This window comes from Chiloscyllium plagiosum, chromosome 21 (genome assembly GCF_004010195.1).
Source record: "Chiloscyllium plagiosum isolate BGI_BamShark_2017 chromosome 21, ASM401019v2, whole genome shotgun sequence".
NCBI lineage: Eukaryota > Metazoa > Chordata > Chondrichthyes > Orectolobiformes > Hemiscylliidae > Chiloscyllium > Chiloscyllium plagiosum.
In genome coordinates, this window is record NC_057730.1 from 19579378 (window position 1) to 19599485 (window position 20108).

Below are 20108 nucleotides of genomic sequence, written 5' to 3' on the forward strand. Positions count from 1 at the left end.
GCAGAATCATATTACCCAGGTCTTTTCCAGTTCTGGAAATGTCATCAAGCCTATGTCTGTCATTAATGACCTCCGACGTAAGAATTATTTATTTCCTTGCAATAACTAACTCCATTAAGCGGTCAAAATAACAGTGTTTTGCAACCTCCATTATCTCTCACGGTGTGATGTCACAAAATGTTGAAAATTGGTAGATAACATTATACCCAAATTTTGATCATTCAAGTATGCAACAAGAATATTCCTAATAAAGAATTGAAAGCTCATCCAATATATTTAACATAAACGAAATGTAATCTTTCATGTGCAGTAATGTTAGTTTAGTGAGGAAGAGAATGGTATTAATGAGCTATGCAGTGATGTTTTACAGAATTTTGGCTGTTAAATGAAACATGGATAATGGATGTTCCACTGTACGTGTTGAATTTTAAAGCCTTAATGCCTTTCATGAGTTGAAATTACTGATTTATAATTTTTGTGAAAATATGGGTGGACTTGCATAATACACTTCTTCCAAAATCCTTACTTGAAACGTTCCCAGTTTCCCTTGGAACAAAATGGAATCAGTAAATCTGCTGATATGGGAGGGATTCTTAAAAATGCTGTACCAGATACAAGCTAAGATTAAGTATGAGGAAGTTTTGATATACAGATTTTTTTTGTTTTGTGAGTAAGAGAAGCCTCATTAATTAGCTTCATTTATATTGTATATCAACCCGAGACTTTCACAGAACCCGTGACTTCCTATCTGTTATCTCGGGAGTTTCTTTTGAAATGGGCATGCTTGGTGTGCTGGACTGTGCTTCTGTAGACCTTTATACATGAACACTAACTTATCACCTCAGTAACTTATCATTTTATCTGATTTTCACCAAACTTGATCAGTGATTTTTCTCTTCAGACTCGTGGTACCTTTTGATAAATCAGTAGGTGAACTGGATACAGCACCTAAGCACTGACTCGTGACCTCAGTAAGTTAGACTTTATTAGATTTTTACCAAACTTATAAGGAACTTCCTCTACACTTAATGCGTTCATTAAAATGGGAGAAACTTTGCATTTGTGATACTGATTTGATCCCTGACCAAAACACAAATTTGCAACTTGCCAAATAATACCAAAATGCATAATGCAAAATGACATGCATACACGAAAGTGCTAAAACACATTTTTTGCGAGTACTGAATTGTTGAAAATCAGGCTTTCTTTTAAGGACAACATTCTTATTCTCTTTATACTCTCCTATAAAATTTTCTGGCCTCCTGACTCTGTATGAAATATAATTTTGTGCTGCAGAATATTGAAACTTTCTGAATCATTTGTATAATTTGCTACAGGCAAGAAAGTGAAGAATTTATTTTAAGTCCTCTGAAAAACATTTCAGGATTTAAATATATAATCAATGATGACAATGTAGAAATTCACTCTTAGTGTTAATTAAAGAAAAGCTGCTTTCATTATTGCAAATAGCTTATTATTTGGGAAGATTTGGGATAATGCAGCAAAATTAGGCTGTCCAGGGTATGGTTGCTTGGCATTTTCCTATATCAATATGGTGTGAAGTTTTGATGCTTAAGAAGTATCATCAATGGCCACTATTCAGTGGTGTCACTTGTTGTCAGTGCTTTCAGTGCATTATTGTCAGCCAACTTTTTTTTTGTCCAGCGAAGTCTACTATAATAAGTATTATGTAGGACATGCAAAATGAAAACATTTAGCAAAGAATTTGAATCTGACCAGAAATAGATGGAGGACACTTGGATAAATGTTTGGAATTACAAGAACGTGCACACTCGATGAAAGAACTAACCTCATTTGCTGATCATTACAATGATGTCAAATCGTAGAAAACTATGCACTTTGAAACAAGACAAAATCCAATTCAGCCACCAAGCACTTTATCAGCCTGCTCTAAATCATCAACAAAGTGACAGAAGATATTGTCAACAGTCCTCTGCTCACTGATGCTCAGATTAAGTTCAACCAAGGCCACTCAGCTTCTGTTTGAATTGCAGCTTCAATCCAACCTTAGATAAGAGTTGAACTTGACTGGAAGTGAGGATGACAGATAGCAATTACTGAGTGTCATATCAAGGAAGCTTGGCAATATTGGGGCTAATGAGAATCTGGGAAAACTCCACTGGATGGAGTCATACCTAGCACAAAGGAAGATAGTTGTGGATGAGGCTAATCATTGCAGTCCTGGCACATTGCTACAGGACTTCTTCAAGGTTGTGTCATAGGCCCAGCTTTTTCAGTCTTTCACCAATAACCGTTCCCCTCCCCCTCCCATTGTAAGGTGAAAATTTACTAATTAGCATTGCTAACAACAGCAACATTGATTCACCAGGCATCCATCATTTCCTTGAGATTGTCTGTCGCATGAAACACTTAGCATTTGATGCAAAAGGTCTTCCAGTCACCTCTATGTCCAAATGTAGCGCAGAACATCAAAATTAATAGTCCCCTTGAGAGTCTATCTGCAGACCAGGTATTTAGGTGTTTAAAGAATTTGAAAGTCAGACAGTCTCATTCATTCAGATGGAGACCTCAGAGAATTTCTTCATCTTTGTGCCTGTGACTGTCCACACTGCTGTTGCTTCTCTCCTCCAACCTCAATCTGTCCATCCTGTGAGCATGAGCAAACCCCAACTTTGGTACTGTGGCAGCTGATCTTGGGTGAGAGTTGTTGAGTGAAACCTCCACTGCTTGTTGCTTTCCTGCTCTACTTTGTCCAGGTTTTGATTCCATGTGATGGAAGTGGAACCAGTCAGAATATCTGCTCCAACCCCTCCAGTCATAGGTACCTCCTTGCTGCTCTTCCATTCATAGATTTAGTCTCTTGAGGAGAAACAGAAGCTAGGCAGAGGTAACAGAATGGTTGGAGGAGCTGCAGCAGTGAGAATTAGAAACAATCTGTGACTTGAGCAGTTCTTCTCAAATTATGTTTCCCTCACATACAGGTGTGACTTTTCTCTCATTTGTTACCCCATCATTGGAATTTCATATTTTTCTACTGCAGAGAACAATGAGCATCACCATTCTGCAAGCACCCCTCCAAGACCCCCACCATCTTGATTTGGAACTTTGTCACCTCTCCTTCACTGTAGTTGAGACAATATTCTTGATCTTCCTAATAGTGCTGAAGTGTGAATTTCAAGATCGCTATCATCTTCTGAGGATAATTAAGAATGGGTAACAAATGTAGCCTTACCAGTTATACCCACATCCTGTGATTTTGTTTTTGCAAATTTAACAAATTCTGTTTGGTGTTAGCTTGCACTTGAAAGAAAAGGCAAAGTTGCCATAGTCCCAGAGGATCATAGAGCTATTCTACCATTAGAGAGATGACTAGTGGCAGTTTAGTCTGAGGTTCGTCATGCCCCAGACAGAGAGAGAGTGCAGTTGAGAAGGTGAGCTTTCAATAATAGCCTCAACCAGTGCAGGAATTGAATTTACGCTATTGGCATCGCTCTGCATCACAAACCAGTCATCCAGCTAACTGAGCCAACCAACCGCCAGGCATTTGAAACACGCTTTGTATTGCATGCTAGTGTCAGTTTAAAAGATAAAGTAATATCTGTCTAATTGGATTAATTGTAGTTACGGCATTATAATTCATGCAGTTATCCATTATATTTAGTCATTTTGCATTAGACATTATGAATGATATCAATGGTTTACACTTTTCTGGTTGACATAGATAGGTGTGTAAAGCAACACAAGGATGTCATATAAATTGAAGTGATATGGAGGATGAGCTCTTGGAAAGGTTAACTCTCTTGGCCACTAAATAAAAACAGTAAATGAACCACTCAAAGAAATTCTCTCAGGGCACTTCTTGATAATGCAATAAACCAGCTTACCTTTGATCTACCACCAAAACTGTAATTGCTATTTAACACAAACTGTTTTAGTATCAATTTTTTTTAAAAGTCCTGACTATTTCTTCTGTTGAAACTGCTAAATCCTCATTCTTCCAGTTTGTTACCAATGCAAGTAAACAGGATGTGTACCTGAAGACCCTGAAAATTGTTTCTACTCTGTTTTTAATGCCAGTAAATATCTGATTGAATAATAAATCAGAAACATTGTTCAGATCTGACACCGTATATTTCAAGAATTTCACTTCATAGTTAGCTTTTGCTGTTTTTTGGTTCTAATGTATTGGTAATACTCAAATTGCAATTTTCATTATTTATTGTGCAGTGAAGTGTCTGAAATATGTTTAATTCCATGGGTTTATTAGCTTAGTTAAGATCTTAAACTGTCAGTAACTGCCAGAGTAGTTACTGTGACAATCACATATATAATACTATTGAATATGTACATTTTTTTACGCATTGAGAGTCTGGTTACCTGTTGGCTGTTAGAATCCAATATTGACCCACATGGTATACAATAAGTTGTGGTCAAGTCAATAATGAGTCTTTCATTTGAAGATTACCTACGATTACCTACCTAAGTATTGGATTGATTTGATATACTCATTGGAATTTTCCACTCCAATTTGATTTTATTTGTGGAAACACTTAATTTTGCTTTTATTCTGAAATATTACTTTGATCAGAGTATTGATTTTGATATAATACCCTTCAGACAATCTGTATGATTCTGTGCAAATGATATTTCCTTTTTCCTTGAGGGTATGTTCATTTCCAAGCTTTGACAGCAAGATTGTTTGATCTAGAATTCACAGTTAATCCCAATCCTGAAGTCAAAAATTTCTAAAATTTGCAATAAGTACTTTTGGATAGTAATGAACAGTGGACCCTGGCTAATTGTTGTTCTTTGGACCCAATGTAATGACTTCGGAAGGTGAATAGAATATTGGTATTCATTGTAAGGGGAGAGGAGTTTATAAGGAAGTTTTACTACAGCTTCCAGGATCCATGTTTTGTCTTTTCTTTTTGAAAATTTAAAAAATTTTGAAAAATATGTTAGACGTTCGAAAAAAGTTCACTCCTCTAATTACTGTAATGGAGGGCTTATAATGAAAGGTTGAACAGTTTGTGCCTTTATCTTCGTGTTTAGAAGAGTGAGAAGTGAATCGTCATAATAAAGTATCTTAGATCCGAAGGGGGCACAACAGAGAAGGTACCCCTCTCACCGTAAACCATGCCCTCTACTTCTGGACCCCAGGAAAAAAACTTTGTCTATTTATCTTGTGGGGAAAGGCTAGACCCAGGAGAGACAGTTGTAAATGAGAGGTTTTCCTTTTAATTCAGAGATAAGGAAAATTTTTTTTCTGAGTTAGTTTATGGAATCTTCTTAGTCAGAAGGCTGTGTAGTCTGGATTGTTGAATTTATTCAAGGCTGAGTTAGAGTTTTTTTGATAAGACAGGGGAAATGAGGGTTATTGGGGACAGCGAAAAGCTGGCATTGAGACCTCAGTTTGATCAGCTATGAATAGTGTATCAAATACAGAGCAAACCCAAAAGGCCAAATGGTCTATTTCCATGCCTAAGTCTTATGTTCTCAGAGCCCTCATTGACTTCATACTGGAATTGAAACTTTGACTTGTAGTTGCATTCTTCTGTTACCAGCTAAGTCATTGAGATCAGGCTGTGACTTTCCCCACAGGTGAATAGCTGCTTCAACTGGTTCATGAAACCTCCCCCTTTAAGATTTGTAATCAATGTCATCATGTTGACAGGCTATTAGACATAGAGTGATTCAGAGCAAAACTTGATCCTTCTTCAATTATTGAGTCATAGAGATGTACAACATGGAAACAGACCCTTCGGTCCAAATCATCCATGCCGACCAGATATCCCAACCCAATCTCGTCCCACATGCCAGCACCCGGCCCATACCCCTCCAAGCCCTTCCTATTCATATACCCATCCAGGTGCCTTTTAAATGTTGTAATTGTACCAGCCTCCACCACTTCCTCTGGCAGCTCATTCCAGTCACGTATCATCCTCTGTGTGAAAAAGTTTCCCCATAGTTCTCTTTTATATCTTTCCCCTCTCACCGTAAACCATGCCCTCTACTTCTGGACCCCAGGAAAAAAACTTTGTCTATTTATCCTATCCATGCCCCTCATGATTTTGTAAACCTCTATAAGGTCACCCCTCAGCCTCTGATACTCCAGGGAAAACAGCCCCAGCCTATTCAGACTCTCCCTATAGCTCAAATCCTCCAACCCTAGCAACATCTTGGTGAATCTTTTCTGAACCCTTTCAAGTTTCACAACATCTTTCCTATAGGAAGGAGACCAGAATTGCACGCAATATTCCAGCAGTGGCCTAACCAATGTCCTGTACAGTCGCAACATGACCTCCCACCTCCTGTACTCAATACTCTGACAAATAAACGAAAGCATACCAAGCACCTTCACTATCCTATCTACCTCTAATGACTCTATGAGTAGATTGGACATGTTGGAAGATTGTTTCACCAGGAATCATTGACATAATGGGGAGTGAAAATCCTTGTTTATTTCTTTACCCTAGTTCTCATGCTAGTTCAGAGTACTGAGGACAGTTGTGCCTGTGGCTGCCCTGTCTATGTTCAACCAATTCAACACAAGTCATTGTTACTCCCTTTCAAACTTGTGGGCATGATAAAGAAGGTATCCAGAGGGTTTGAAGTGACAGTAAACTTAGAATACGATTTAGATAGATAATTTCTCTAAATAATCTGAATATTAGTATCAACTATTTAAATTTTCATTCTTTTAGGAATCGCAAAACATTTTCGATTTGGAAATCAGGAAGATGCTCATGAATTCTTGCGTTACACTGTTGATGCTCTCCAGAAAGCATGCCTAAACGGAAGTAACAAGTGAGTACAAAAGAAACAAAAATTTGAATACTTAAAATAACTGTTTCTTCATTTTCAGTTGCTATACTGCATTGCGAAATGTTCCTGCACAACAAAATGTATTAAACAGTCATAGTTTGATAATGCCAGCTTAAAAATACAAAGAAATTGGATATCACTTCCGCAATTGGGATATGTATAAGTTTTTTTTATAGATTCATATCAATTAAAATAATACTTGGCAGAGTTCTACTTCACTTAAATGTCAATGTTTCTGAGTAAAGTTTCCTTCGCTGCAGTCAATCTGAGGTGTGTTCTATAGCTCTGTCTGAGGTTCGTTTGGAATATGTGGGACACTCCCCATTGCTGAGTCACCGCAGTGAGAGCTCATATTGAGAGAATCATTAAAGTTACATCTTTCCAATCACTTTCTTCCACTTTTGCTTTCCCTTGCTCCACAGTTTGGAACGGTGACATCTGTATTTGTTGTTATTTTCTGATGACTTCTGGATGATTGGGAGCTTGAGATTTGTTAAATCCTCAATAGCAATAAGTCGTGTTATGAACTACATTAAACTAAAGTATTTAATTTTAACTGAAGTTTGATTGGACCTTTGAAAAATATATAGATTTGTTCTTTTCATTACTTCTGTAGATTGGATAGACAAACTCAGGCCACCACAATGATATATCAAATTTTTGGAGGTTACTTGAGGTCGAGAGGTATGTTCCATTTATTTAAGTGCTTTTATGCGTTCGTGATTTTATGAAAATAGATACGTATGCAAATTAAACCTATACCCTCCATTATTGCTGTAATCAGTCAGCACTGTTATATATTTACTGCATTCCATTAAATGGTTGAATGTTTATAGTGTTCTTAAATGAATTTATATATTGTCTGGCAGAACATTTTTAACAATGTTTTCCTGTTTTAGTAAAATGCTTAAACTGCAAAGGTGTTTCTGACACATATGACCCTTACTTGGATATTGCTCTGGAAATAAAGGTATTGTTATTCTTTGTTCTCTGCTAGCTGCTACAATTTACAATTTTTAGACGCTATTTCTCCGCTCTAAATTTGTACTGCATTTGCTAAGAGTGGGTTTTGTACTTTTGATCTAGAAGTGCACATTCTTCAAACACTCCATTTGGAGAAATGACACTACTCAGATGTAACACTTGTTCTAACTATTATAAACCATGTCTACATTTTAAGCAAGCATCCCCTGATAGTTATGTAGAGAGGTCTTAATATTTGCGTAGCAGTTGGCTGAATCGCATTATGAGAAAACTATATATTAAAAAAGACCCTTGATTTTATACATCGTAGCATGTACTTATATGTGTACAAAGCAAGGAATTTGTTAAAACTTATAAATCCAATCTCAGCACCAGTATTTTGCATTAAATTTTAGACGGACGTCAAGACTTTGAAAGGAAGTTTGCAAGGCTGAAAAGTGGGGTGGGGAGATGGGACCCAGGGAGATAGTGAAGAAAGAGGTCAATCTGTGACTGATACAGTTGAGAATAGAAGCGAGTCAAACAGTCAGGGCAGGTAGGGCCAAGGTAGGACTAATATATTAAACTGCATATATTAAACTGCATTTATTTCAATGCAAGGGGCCTATCAGGAAAGGCAGATGAACTCAGGGCATGGTTAGGAAAATGGGACTGGAATATCATAGCAATTACAGAAATATGGCTCAGGGATGGGCAGGACTGGCAGCTTAATGTTCCAGGATACAAATGTTACAGGAAGGATAGAAAGGGAGGCAAGAGAGGAGGGGAGTGGCATTTTTGATGAGGGATAGTATTACAGCTGTGCTGAGGGAGGATATTCCCGGAAATACATCCAGGGAAGTTATTTGGGTGGAACTGAGAAATAAGAAAGGGATGATCACCTTATTGGGATTGTATTATAGACCTCTTAATAGTCAGAGGGAAATTGAGAAACAAATGTGTAAGGAGATCTCAGCTATCTGTAAGAATAATAGGGTGATTATTGTAGGGGATTTTAACTTTCCAAACATAAATTGGGACTGCCAGAGTGTTAAGTGTGTACAAGACAATTTTCTGATTCAGTATGTGGGATGTACCTACTAGACAAGGTGCAAAACTTGACCTACTCTTGGGAAATAAGGCAGGGCAGGTGACTGAGGTGTCAGTGGAGGAGACTTTGGGGCCAGCGACCATAATTCTATTAGATTTAAAATAGTGATGGAAAAGGATAGACCAGCTCTAAAAGTTGAAATTCTAAATTGGAGAAAGGCCAATTTTGACGGTATTTGGCAAGAACTTTTGAAAGCTGATTGGGGGCAGATGTTCGCAGGTAAAGGTGCGGCTGGAAAATGGGAAGCCTTCAGAAATGAGATAACGAGAATCCAGAGTAAGTATATTCCTGTTAGGGTGAAAGGAAAGGCTGGTGGGTATAGGGAATGCTGGATGACTAAAGAAATTGAGGGTTTGGTTAAGAAAAAGAAGGAAGCATATGTCAGGTATAGACAGGATAGATCGAGTGAATCCTTAAGAGTTATAAAGGCAGTAGGAGTATACTTAAGAGGGAAATCAGGAGAGCAGAGAGGGGCATGAGATAGCTTTGGCAAATAGAATTAAGGAGAATCCAAAGGGTTTTTACAAATATGTTAAGGACAAAAGGGTAACTAGGGAGAAAAATAGGATCCTTCAAAGATCAGCAAGGCGGCCTTTATGTGGAGCCACAGAAAATGGGGGAGATACTAAACGAGTATTTTCCATCAGTATTTACTGTGGAAAAGAGTATGGAAGATATAGACTATAGGGCAATAGACGGTGACACCTTGCAAAATGTCCAAATTACAGAGGAGGAAGTGCTGGATCTTGAAATGCATAAAGGTAGATAAATTCCCAGGACCTGATCAGGTGTACCCGAGAACTCTGGGAAGCTAGAGAAGTGATTGCTGGGCCTCTTGCTGAGACATTTGTATCATCGATAGTCACAGGTGAGGTGCCGGAAGACTGGAGGTTGGCAAACGTGGTGCCACTGTTTAAGAAAGATGGTAAGGACAAGCCAGGGAACTATAGACCAGTGTGCCTGACGTCGGTGGTGGGCACATTGTTGGAGGGAATCCTGAGGGACAGGATGTACATGTATTTGGAAAGGCAAGGACTGATTAGGATTTGTGTGTGGGAAATCATGTCTCACAAACTTGATTGAGTTTTTTGAGGAAGTAACAAAGAGGATTGCTGAAGGCAGAGCGGTAGATGTGATCTATATGGACTTCAGTAAGGCATTCGACAAGGTTCCCCATGGGAGACTGATTAGCAAGGTTTGATCTAACGGAATATAGGGTGAACTAGCCATTTGGATACAGAACTGGCTCAAAGGTAGACGACAGAGGGTGATGGTGGAGGGTAGTTTTTCAGACTGGAGGCCTGTGACCAGTGGATCCACAAAGATCGGTGCTGGGTACTCTACTTTTTGTCATTTTCATAAATGATTGGGATGCGAGCATAAGAGGTCCAGTTAGTAAGTTTGCAGATTATACCAAAATTGGAGGTGTCGTGGACAACGAAGAGGGTTACCTTAGATTACAACAGGATCAGGACCAGATGGGCCAATGGGCAGCGAAGTGGCCGATGCTACATTTTGGGAAAGCAAATCTTAGCAGGACTTGTACACTTAATGCTAAGGTCCTAGGGAGTGTTGCTGAACAGAGATCTGCTGGAGTGCAGGTTCATAGCTCCTTGAAAGTGGAGTCGCAGGTAGATAAAATAGTGAAGAAGGCATTTGGTATGCTTTCCTTTATTGGTCAGAGTTTTGAGTACAGGAATTGGGAGGTCATGTTGCGGCTGTACAGGACATTGGTTAGGCCACTGTTGGAATATTGCGTGCAATTCTGGTCTCCTTCCTATCGGGAAGATGTTGTGAAAGTTGAATGGGTTCAGAAAAGATTTACAAGGATGTTGCCAGGGTTGGAGGATTTGAGCTATAGGGAGAGGCTGAGCACACAGGGGCTGTTTTCCCTGGAGCGTTTGAGGCTGAGGGGTGAACTTATAGAGGTTTACAAAATTATGAGGGGCATGGATTTGGTAAATAGACAAAGTCTTTTCCCTGGGGTCGGGAAGTCCAGAACAAGAGGGCGTAGGTTTAGGGTGAGAGGGGAAAGATATAAAAGAGACGTAAGGGGCAACTTTTTCACACAGAGCGTGGTATGTGTATGGAATGAGCTGCCAGAGATGTGGTGGAGGCTGGTATAATTGCAACAGTTAAGAGGCATTTGGATGGGTATATGAATAGGAAGGGTTTGCAGGGATATGGGCTGGGTGCTGGCAGGTGGGACTAGATTGGGTTGGGATATCTGGTCAGCATGGGCGGGTTGGACTGAAGGGTCTGTTTCCATGCTGTACATCTCTTATGACTCTATGACTCTATAACACAGATGCTATCCGAATTAACAATCAGACAAAACATCCTAAATACTAATTCATAATTTATGATGCAGTTTATACTGACTCAAATGATATTTTGCAAAACATTTGAAGACTAAAATCCTGTATACAAATTACAATTTAAGAAGTGAAATCTGGTTGGAGGTGGGGGAAACATTTTTAACAGTGAATACCTGTCAGATTGAATACCCTGTAAATACTCAAACATAGAGTAGTACAGCACAGAAACAGAACCTTCGGTCCAACTCGTCCATGCTGACCAGATATCCTAAATTAATCTTGTCCATTTTGCCAGCATTTGGTCCATATCTCTCTCAACCCTACTATTCATGTACCCATCCACATGCCTTTTAAGTGTTGTAATTGTACCAGCTTTCAACACTTCCTCCAGGAGCTCATTCCGTACACTTATCTCGTTCTGTGTGGAAAGATTGTCCCTTAGGTCCTTTTCATATCTTTCTCCCCTCACCTTAAACCGGTGCCCTCAGTTTTGGACTGCCTTACTTTGGTTGTTCACCCTATCCATCCACCACATGATTTTATAAACCTCCAAAATGTCACCCGTCAGCCTCCAACATCTCAGAGGAAAACAACTTGTCCCTATTGGTGAAACCTTCCAACCCCAGCAATACCCTTGTAAATCTTTTTGTATGCTTTCAAGTTTAACAACATTATCCTATAGCAGGGGGGCCAAAATTGAACACAGTATTCCAAAAGTGGCCTAACCAATGTCCTATACAGCTGCAACATGATATCCCAACTCCTATACTCAGTTTACTAACCAATGAAGACCAGTATACCAAACCCCGCCGTCACTACCGTGTCAACCTGTGGCTCCACCTTCAAGGGGCTATGAGCCTGCATCCCAAAGTCTCTTTGTTCGGCAACACTCCCCAGGACCCTGTATCAATCCTGCTCTGATTTGCCTTACCAAAATGCACCACCTCACATTTATCTACATTAAACTCCATCTGCAACTCATCAGCCCAACTGATCAAGGTCATGCTGTACTTCACTGCAAACTTACAAGCCATTCTTCTTGTATTCACAAAAAAATGACAAACCAGCCCTCCAGTCCGCAAAACAACCCTCCACCACCACTCTGTCTCCTGTTTTCCCGTATGCAACTTGTTTAATTAAAAGATGTGTATTTCTGATCTACATTACCTTGTTTCTAATATTATAATTAGACCAGTGCCAGTTAAGTTACTGGTGATTTATGTGCTCTAATTCAGCTGTAGTTTGCACATGATGGAATTCAAATCCAGATTTTCCTGAAAGATTGCCTAAAATTCAAAATGATCTATGTCATCTATATTTTTGATGCAGATGTTCTGTTTTAAACTTTCAAAATCGAAACTTACTTGAATTCTCATTTGAAAATACTTACTGTATTTTTAATTATCTGTGAAAAATTTTAACTATTTTGTAGACTGCACCAAACATCACAAAAGCTCTAGAACAATTTGTAAAGCCAGAACAACTGGATGGTGAAAACGCCTACAAATGCACGAAGTGAGTCAATGTTCTCATTACAAAAATAAAGGTTTGTTCATAAGTTGCTGAAGAACTCTTTTGTGTGTAACATACTAATTTCCTCCTGACCACCACGGTGACCTTCCAGAGACGTTGAAGCATTCTGTTTGTGATGTCTTTGTACTATTTAACCAGTTGGTAACACAGCTTGCTATCTCAATATTGTCCAATTTATTAGTCTGCAACCTTGTTTGCTTTTCTGCAGAATAGATACAATGTTTAACAAGTTTTCTCAAGTACAACCTTAAAACGACTAATAAAATTTAAGCTATGCCAAGAGGTAACAAGGCATAATCATGATGGATTTCTTGTGAAATATTAGGCAGTATGTTTGCCTTCAGTTTTAAATTTATAAATAATCATGTTGATGCATAAAGTATTAGAATGCATACTGAATCACTAACTTAGTGCTTGCTCACCAATTATTCCTTCACCAACATGAGGCAGCTCGTGAGAGCACTAATTGCATCTTTTGCAATTTTAGTGCAACCAGCCAGTTTCTAAATTTCAAAATTGCAGTTTGTATATGTGATTTTTAAACATGTATATGTATGTGTATTTTGCAAGGTAATAAAAATTGGATAGGTATAAGTATGCAATTAATGTCACAAATGCTTGTCATGCTTCAAATATGCCAGTGCAATATCATTTTGCTACAGAACTTGAAAAAAGTATAAAATGCAGCTATAAAATATGTATATTTATTCACTAAGCTTGTCATCAAATTTTAAAAGCCATGCCCAAAACATTTTCATTTATGTATTGCATGTTTTTTTAAATACTTTTGGGAAGTTTAGAATTTAAATTTCAAATGAGGGAAATGTCAGTGACGCAGGAAAATCTGATAGTGTTTTTTCTCCCTTCTGAATAGAAGTTTACATATTTTAAAAACTTAACGATAGGCAATCAAAACAAAAAAGGACAGTCAAGGTAAACTTTGAGGATGATAACAAGATGGATCGCAAGAACTTCTGAATATTTACAAAGGAAGAGAGAATCCAAAGCTAACAGGCTTCTTCGAGAACAAGGATGGGGAACAAATAATGAGAAACCAGGAAATGGCAGAGAGATCAAATAAATACTCGGCATCAGCCTTGTCTGTAGAATATGTTAATAGCAAAATAAATAAGAATAAATATATAAATGCAATAACTATCACTAGTGAAAAAGTGCTGGCGAAACGAATAAGACAAAGACCGATGAGCCCTAGGGACCTGATAAGATATGTTTTAGGATATTAAAAGCGGTAACTACAGAGAAAGTGGGTGCATTGGTAGCAATCTTGCAAGAATTCTTAAATTTAGAAAAAGTCCAAGACGTTTGGAAAACTGCCAATTTAACACCTTTTCTTCAAGAAGGGAAGGATAAAAACAACAGCTAACTATAGGCCAGTTAGCTTAAGGTCTGTTATTGGGGAAATGTTCGTCTATTATTAAACATGTAATAGCAGTGCATTTGGAAATACATAATGTGATCAAGCAGAATCAGCATGATGGCTTCACAAAAGAAGTCATGCTTGACAAATTTATTGGAATTCTTTGAGGAGTTGGCAAGCAGTTGATGTAATGTATTTAGACTTTTAGAAGGCGTGAGATAAGACACCACACATTAGGCTACTTGATGAGATAAGATTCCATGGCATTGGTGGTAGTATATTAGCATAGAGGATTGGATAACTAATAAAAGGTAGAGTTGGGAGAAGGAGGACATTTCTGGGATGGCAACCTGTTAATAGTAGAGTTATACATGTGGGGCTGCAACTTTTTATAAAATACAAAATGACTTGAATAAGGAAAATGTGCAAGAGCCAAGTTTGCAGATAACGCAAAAATAGATGAAAAGGCAAATGGTGAGGCTGATTCAAAAGTGTGCAGAGGGGTTTAGACAGGTTAAACAAGTGATCTAAAACCTAGCAGGTTCAATATAATGTGGCAAAATATGAGGTTATGCACTTTGATGGGAAGAATAGAGGAACGGAATATTCTTTATATGGAGAACGACTGTAGAAAGCTGCAACACAGGGATTTGGGGTCCTTGTGCATATCATGAAAAACTGGCATACAAGTTCAGCAGGTAATAGGGAAGGCAAATGGAATGTTGGTCTTTATTTCAATGGAAGTGGAATATTAAAAATAGGAAGTCACATTACAACTATAAAAGGCAGTAGTCAGACAGCAGTTGGAATGCTGTGAACAGTTTTGGGCCACTTATCTCAGGAGAGATATACTGAAGTTGGAGGCAATTCAGCAAGTTCACTATATTGATCGCAGGTATGTAGGGACTGACAATGAGGAGAAGTTGAGGAGGTTGGGCCTGTATTCATTGCAGTTCAATAGCAGCACAAGATATAAGAACAAATTGAGGCCATTCACCCCATCATGTCTGCTCTGTCAATCAATGAGATCGTGGCTGATTTGATAATCCTCAACTCCACCCATCTGCCTCTTCCTCATAACTTTGGATTCCCTTTTAGAAATTTGAGAAATGACCTTTTTGAAACAAACAGGATTTTTAGGGAACTTGACAGGGTAGTTGTGAGAAGGTTATTTACCATTGTAGGAGAATGTAGGACCGGAGGGCATAGTCTCAGAATAAAGGTTCCCCCATTTAGTACAAGAGTATTTTCTTAGTGAGTAGTGAATTTGTGGTATTCTTTACTGCATAGATTGTTGAGGCTGAGTCATTGTATAGTTGAGGCAGTGACTGACATATTTCTAATCATTAAGGGAATCCAGAGTTATGAAGAATGGGCAGGTAGGTGGAGTTGAGGATTATCAGATCAACCATGGTCTCATTGAATAGCAGAGCAGACATGATGAGTTGAACAACCGACACCTGCTCTCACGACTTTTGGTCTTATGCTGTTCTGTAGCATTAGTACTGATCCATAGTAAAGGGAGAGGAAGTAGATTAAAGAGTACCAAGCCAGAAGGAAGGTGTGTTGCCTTCCCCAACACACAAGCAATATAATATCTAGAGGCACAAAGGAGCAACATATTTCTGCTCATTTGTCTTTTGAAGCTTGTACCTTGGGCTTGAATGAGCTTTACATTTGAAAGGTTCGTAACTTCAGACTTGTTTCCTTCGGTTGTGTAATATAATGTAGTCGAGATCCAACCCAATCTGGTTTACTACAAGTTTTATTTCTTACCCCATCATTCCAAAGTCTCCCTCTTTTGACACACAAACTGCCAACTACCTATTCATATACTCATGCAGGTGTCTTTTAAATATTGCAATTATACTAGCCTTCACTGCTTCCTCTGGCAGCGTATTCAATACACGCACCACCATTTGTATGAAAAAGTTGTTCCTTAGGTCTCTTTCATATCTTTCCCCTCTCACCTTATGCCCTTTAGTTCTGGACTCCCTCACCCCAGGGAAAAGACAGTGTCTATTTATCCTATCCATGCCCCTCATGATTTTATAAACCTCTATAAGGTCACCCTTCAGCCTATTCAACCTCTCCCTATAGCTCAAATTCTCCAACCCTGGCAACATCCTTGTAAATCTTTTCTGAACTCTTTCAAGTTTCCTGTACAGCAGCAACATGACCTCCACAACGCCTATACTCAATATTCTGATCAATAAAGGAAAGCATGCCAAACACCTTCTTTACTTCCTATCTACTTGTGACTCTACCTAAGAAAATTTATCAACCATGATCTCATTAGATGCTGAAGTGAGTCAAAGAGCTGACTGGGCTGCTACTCCTATTCTTAAAGGCTAGATGATGTCTATTCAAATAAAAAGACACAAACATAGTAGCATTTACAGAGCACCCATGTACAATCTCAAAGCATCCCAAACCACTTCACATCCAATAAAATACTTAAGTGTAGTCACCATTATCATTTAGGAACTCAGGAAATGTGCCTCTTGTACATTTCAGTTTGTGGCAGCTTGCTGTATGATGATAAGCTGATAACGAGATTTATAATGATAATTGAGGGATAAATGTTGGTCAGAGCACTAGGGATAACTGCCATTGGAGTCTTTTACATCCACCTGTGGGGCAGATACGACCTCAGTTTGACATCTCACCTGAAAGACAGTGCTTCCTGACAGCTCGACACTCCCTCAGTACTCCAATACAATGTCAGCCTTAATTTTTGTACTGAAGTTATGGAGTGGAGTCTTAAACCCACAAATTGTGACTTTGAGGTAAAGATGCTACAATTGAGCCATAGTTGACATTGCAAACGCATTCAAATGTGGATGCTAGAATTTATCTTTAACCCAGCTATTATCCAACATGCACGCACCATCTCTTTCTCAAAGACTTAACATTAATTTTAAATACTCAAGGCTGTAATTAGCCATCCGTCCGTACTGTCTAGGAGTAGAAATGGACTTGCCTCTTGCTGTTCCCTTTCTTGTCCGATGGGGTTAAAATTCTCCTTCCGTTGTTCTGGTTGCAGCTAACTCAGCACAGACCCAGGAATGAAACCCTGGAATCTTAATGATTTGCCTATTCGACTTGCACACAGTGCTGTCTCAACAAATGTCAAAGATATGATAGAACTGGAAACACCAACACTTTTGTGCATATCAAAATCATGGAGTTTTTACAGTATGGAAAAGGGTCCATTGCATCAGTCATCAAGCATCTATCTATTGTAACATTATTTTCCTGTACTTGGCCTGTAGCTTTGTATGCTATGGTGTTTCAAGTGCTCGTCTAAATACTTTTTAAATGTCTTGATGGCTCTTGCCTTCAAACTGAGCACCCTGGTTCTTGACCTCTTTATGAAGAGGAAAAGCTTCTTGCTGTCTGTTGTCTCGATGCACCTCATAATTTCATAGAGCTCAAACAGGTTTTCCCTTGCTCATCTCTGCTCTAATGAAAGCAACACTAGCCTATCTAGTCTCTCTTGATTGATGAATCAAAGCTTATGAGACGATTTGTAGCTTAGGTGCTCGTTGTTGTGGTTCTGCTCGCCGAGCTGGGAATTTGTATTGCAGACGTTTCGTCCCGTCTAGGTGACATCCTCAGTGCTTAGGAGCCTCCTGTGAAGTGCTTCTGTGATGTTTCCTCCGGCATTTATAGTGGTATAAATGCCGGAGGAACATTACAGAAGCGCTTCACGGGAGGCTCCCAAGCACTGAGAATGTCACCTAGGCAGGGGACGAAATATCTGCAACACAAATTCCCAGCTCGACAAACAGAACCACAACATTGATGAATCACTCCAGCTCAGGCAATATCCTGGTGAACAAAAAACAAAGAACTGAGGATCTTGGAAATCTAAAACAAAAATAAAATCATTGGTCTTTCTGATGAAAGCACCCCATATGATTGGGAGTATAGGGGTGGGTAAAAGGTGTTCGGGTCCTAAATTATTGAACTTGATATTAGTCTCGAAGGCCACAGGGTTACCAAACTGAAAATGAGATACTGTTCTTCCAGCTTGTGCTGAGCCTCACTCAGCAGAAATGTTGGCCACACAACATGGTGTTGTGTTGAAAAGGTAGGCAAGCAGAAGCTCAGAGTCATTTTTGAGGACAGAATGTAGGTGTTCATCACTAAAACAAAACTTTGCCCCTGGGCTTCCTTAAACTCCCAAATCAAGTCTGTCTCATGACACATCACCAAAACCAGTGTTTCCCAGTGCGCTGTACTGCAAGCTGCTGCCAATTCAATTTGTACTATAAGCTGGTTTACCTCATTTCATATACAATGTGAATTTAAACAAAATATCCTCAGTCCTGCATTGATTGCCCCCTTCTTGTAATTGCCCCTTTATCTGCTGTACCTGAACTTAGATTCCTGAGCCTTTCCATACTCTGTATCCTATTACTTGTTCTGAAAGCTTTAATAAGCTTTGCTGAGCACTTTCCCCTTTAAATGTTTCCATGCAACTTAATCCATACCCCCATTCCCCACACTCCCACCAACTATGATTCAGGTGAAGCCCATCCCATTGGAACAACTCCCTCCTTTCCCAGTACTGATGCCTTTGTCACATGAATTTGAACCCGTATTTCCCACATCAGTCTTTGAACCATGCATTTATTTCTTTAATCTTGACCATGTGCCAATTTTGAACATTAAACGGCAACTAAATCTATCTTGGTTATTTGCTTGGACTGCCTTGGGTGTCCAAGATTTTACTTCTCAAGTATTCTTGCGTAGCAGGTACTTTGTGATTAGTATAATCACTAATAAAGTCACCATATTCCCAGAGGAAAATAGAGCTGCTGTCTCAGTGAAGACAGGCGGCTTGTGATGAATTTAACCTGAGAGTCACCATGCCTCAAGTGAATGTGAGGTTGGGAAAGCAGGGCCTTAGTGGTGATCTCAGTTTTGCTTTTTTAAATTCACTGCAAGGATTAACTACACTAGAGTCTGCCACTTAGAATTTCCTGGTTCCATTAATGGCTTCCTGTCTGTTTTATTATCTTGTAGCACACGCACAAAATATTTTTCAAATTCATCTCTGAGCTGTGGATTAAGATTGTGTTTAGAGTTGGCACACAATATGGCGTCTGAAATGTGGGGTTGTTGGATGGTTTGTTTGCCAATGGCCAGTTACTTTATAATGGTTCACTGGCACCAATGTTCTGTAATTGATTTGAGCCTATTCCCATTGAGAGCCATGCATAATTATTGTTGGATATGGGTATCTTGTAAATGTAGCAATCATAACGGTAGCTGTAGTGATCAAGCATATTTTTCCCTTTCATTGACTGTGTTAGACTGTTCTGTTTCCAGAGCTTTAGCCTCTTAAACAATTACTCATCAGTTGCGAACCCTCTGGCCAACATGGTGTGTTGAGTTGCACATTGCACCATTTATAGGATGAGGCTCTTCATTTCGGGTGCTGTCCAGGTTCTACCACTTTGGTCATGCATGTCCTTTATATTTAGGGTGTAACTTTGCTTGCTGAACTGTAGGTTTGATATCCAGACGTTTCATTACCTGGCTAGGTAACATCATCAGTGGCGACTTCCAAGTGAAGCAAAGCTGTTGTCTCCAGCTTTCTATTTATATCTTTCTGCTGGATGGAGTTCCTGGGGTTTGTGGTGATGTCATTTACTGTTCGTTTACTGAGGGGTTGATAGATGGCATCTCGATCTATGTGCTTGTTTATGGCGTTGTGGTTGGAGTGCCAGGCCTCTAGGAATTCTCTGGCATGTCTTTGCTGAGCCTGTCCCAGGATAGATGTGTTATCCCAGTCGAAATGGTGGTTTTTTTCATCCGTGAGTAGGGCTATGAGGGAGAGGGGGGTCGTGTCTTTTTGTGGCGAGCTGGTGTTCATGTAACCTGGTGGCTAACTTTCTTCCTGTTTGTCCTACGTAGTGTTTGTGGCAGTCCTTGCATGGAATTTTATAGATGACGTTGGTTTTGTCCATGGGTTGTACTGGGTCTT

General features: G+C 39.1%; 1 protein-coding gene across 1 annotated transcript in view; it reads left to right on the forward strand.

The window, feature by feature from the left end:
- Window positions 1-16: 16 nt before the first annotated feature.
- The window catches only part of LOC122560592 (ubiquitin carboxyl-terminal hydrolase 42-like), a 72121-nt gene continuing 52029 nt past the window's right edge, over window positions 17-20108 (forward strand). The window contains exons 1-6 of the mRNA XM_043711377.1: window positions 17-77; window positions 902-971; window positions 6687-6789; window positions 7424-7491; window positions 7707-7777; window positions 12632-12714. Coding sequence (XP_043567312.1) covers window positions 7452-7491; window positions 7707-7777; window positions 12632-12714 — 194 coding nt within the window. The 5' untranslated portion in view covers window positions 17-77; window positions 902-971; window positions 6687-6789; window positions 7424-7451. The remainder of the gene's footprint in view (window positions 78-901; window positions 972-6686; window positions 6790-7423; window positions 7492-7706; window positions 7778-12631; window positions 12715-20108) is intronic.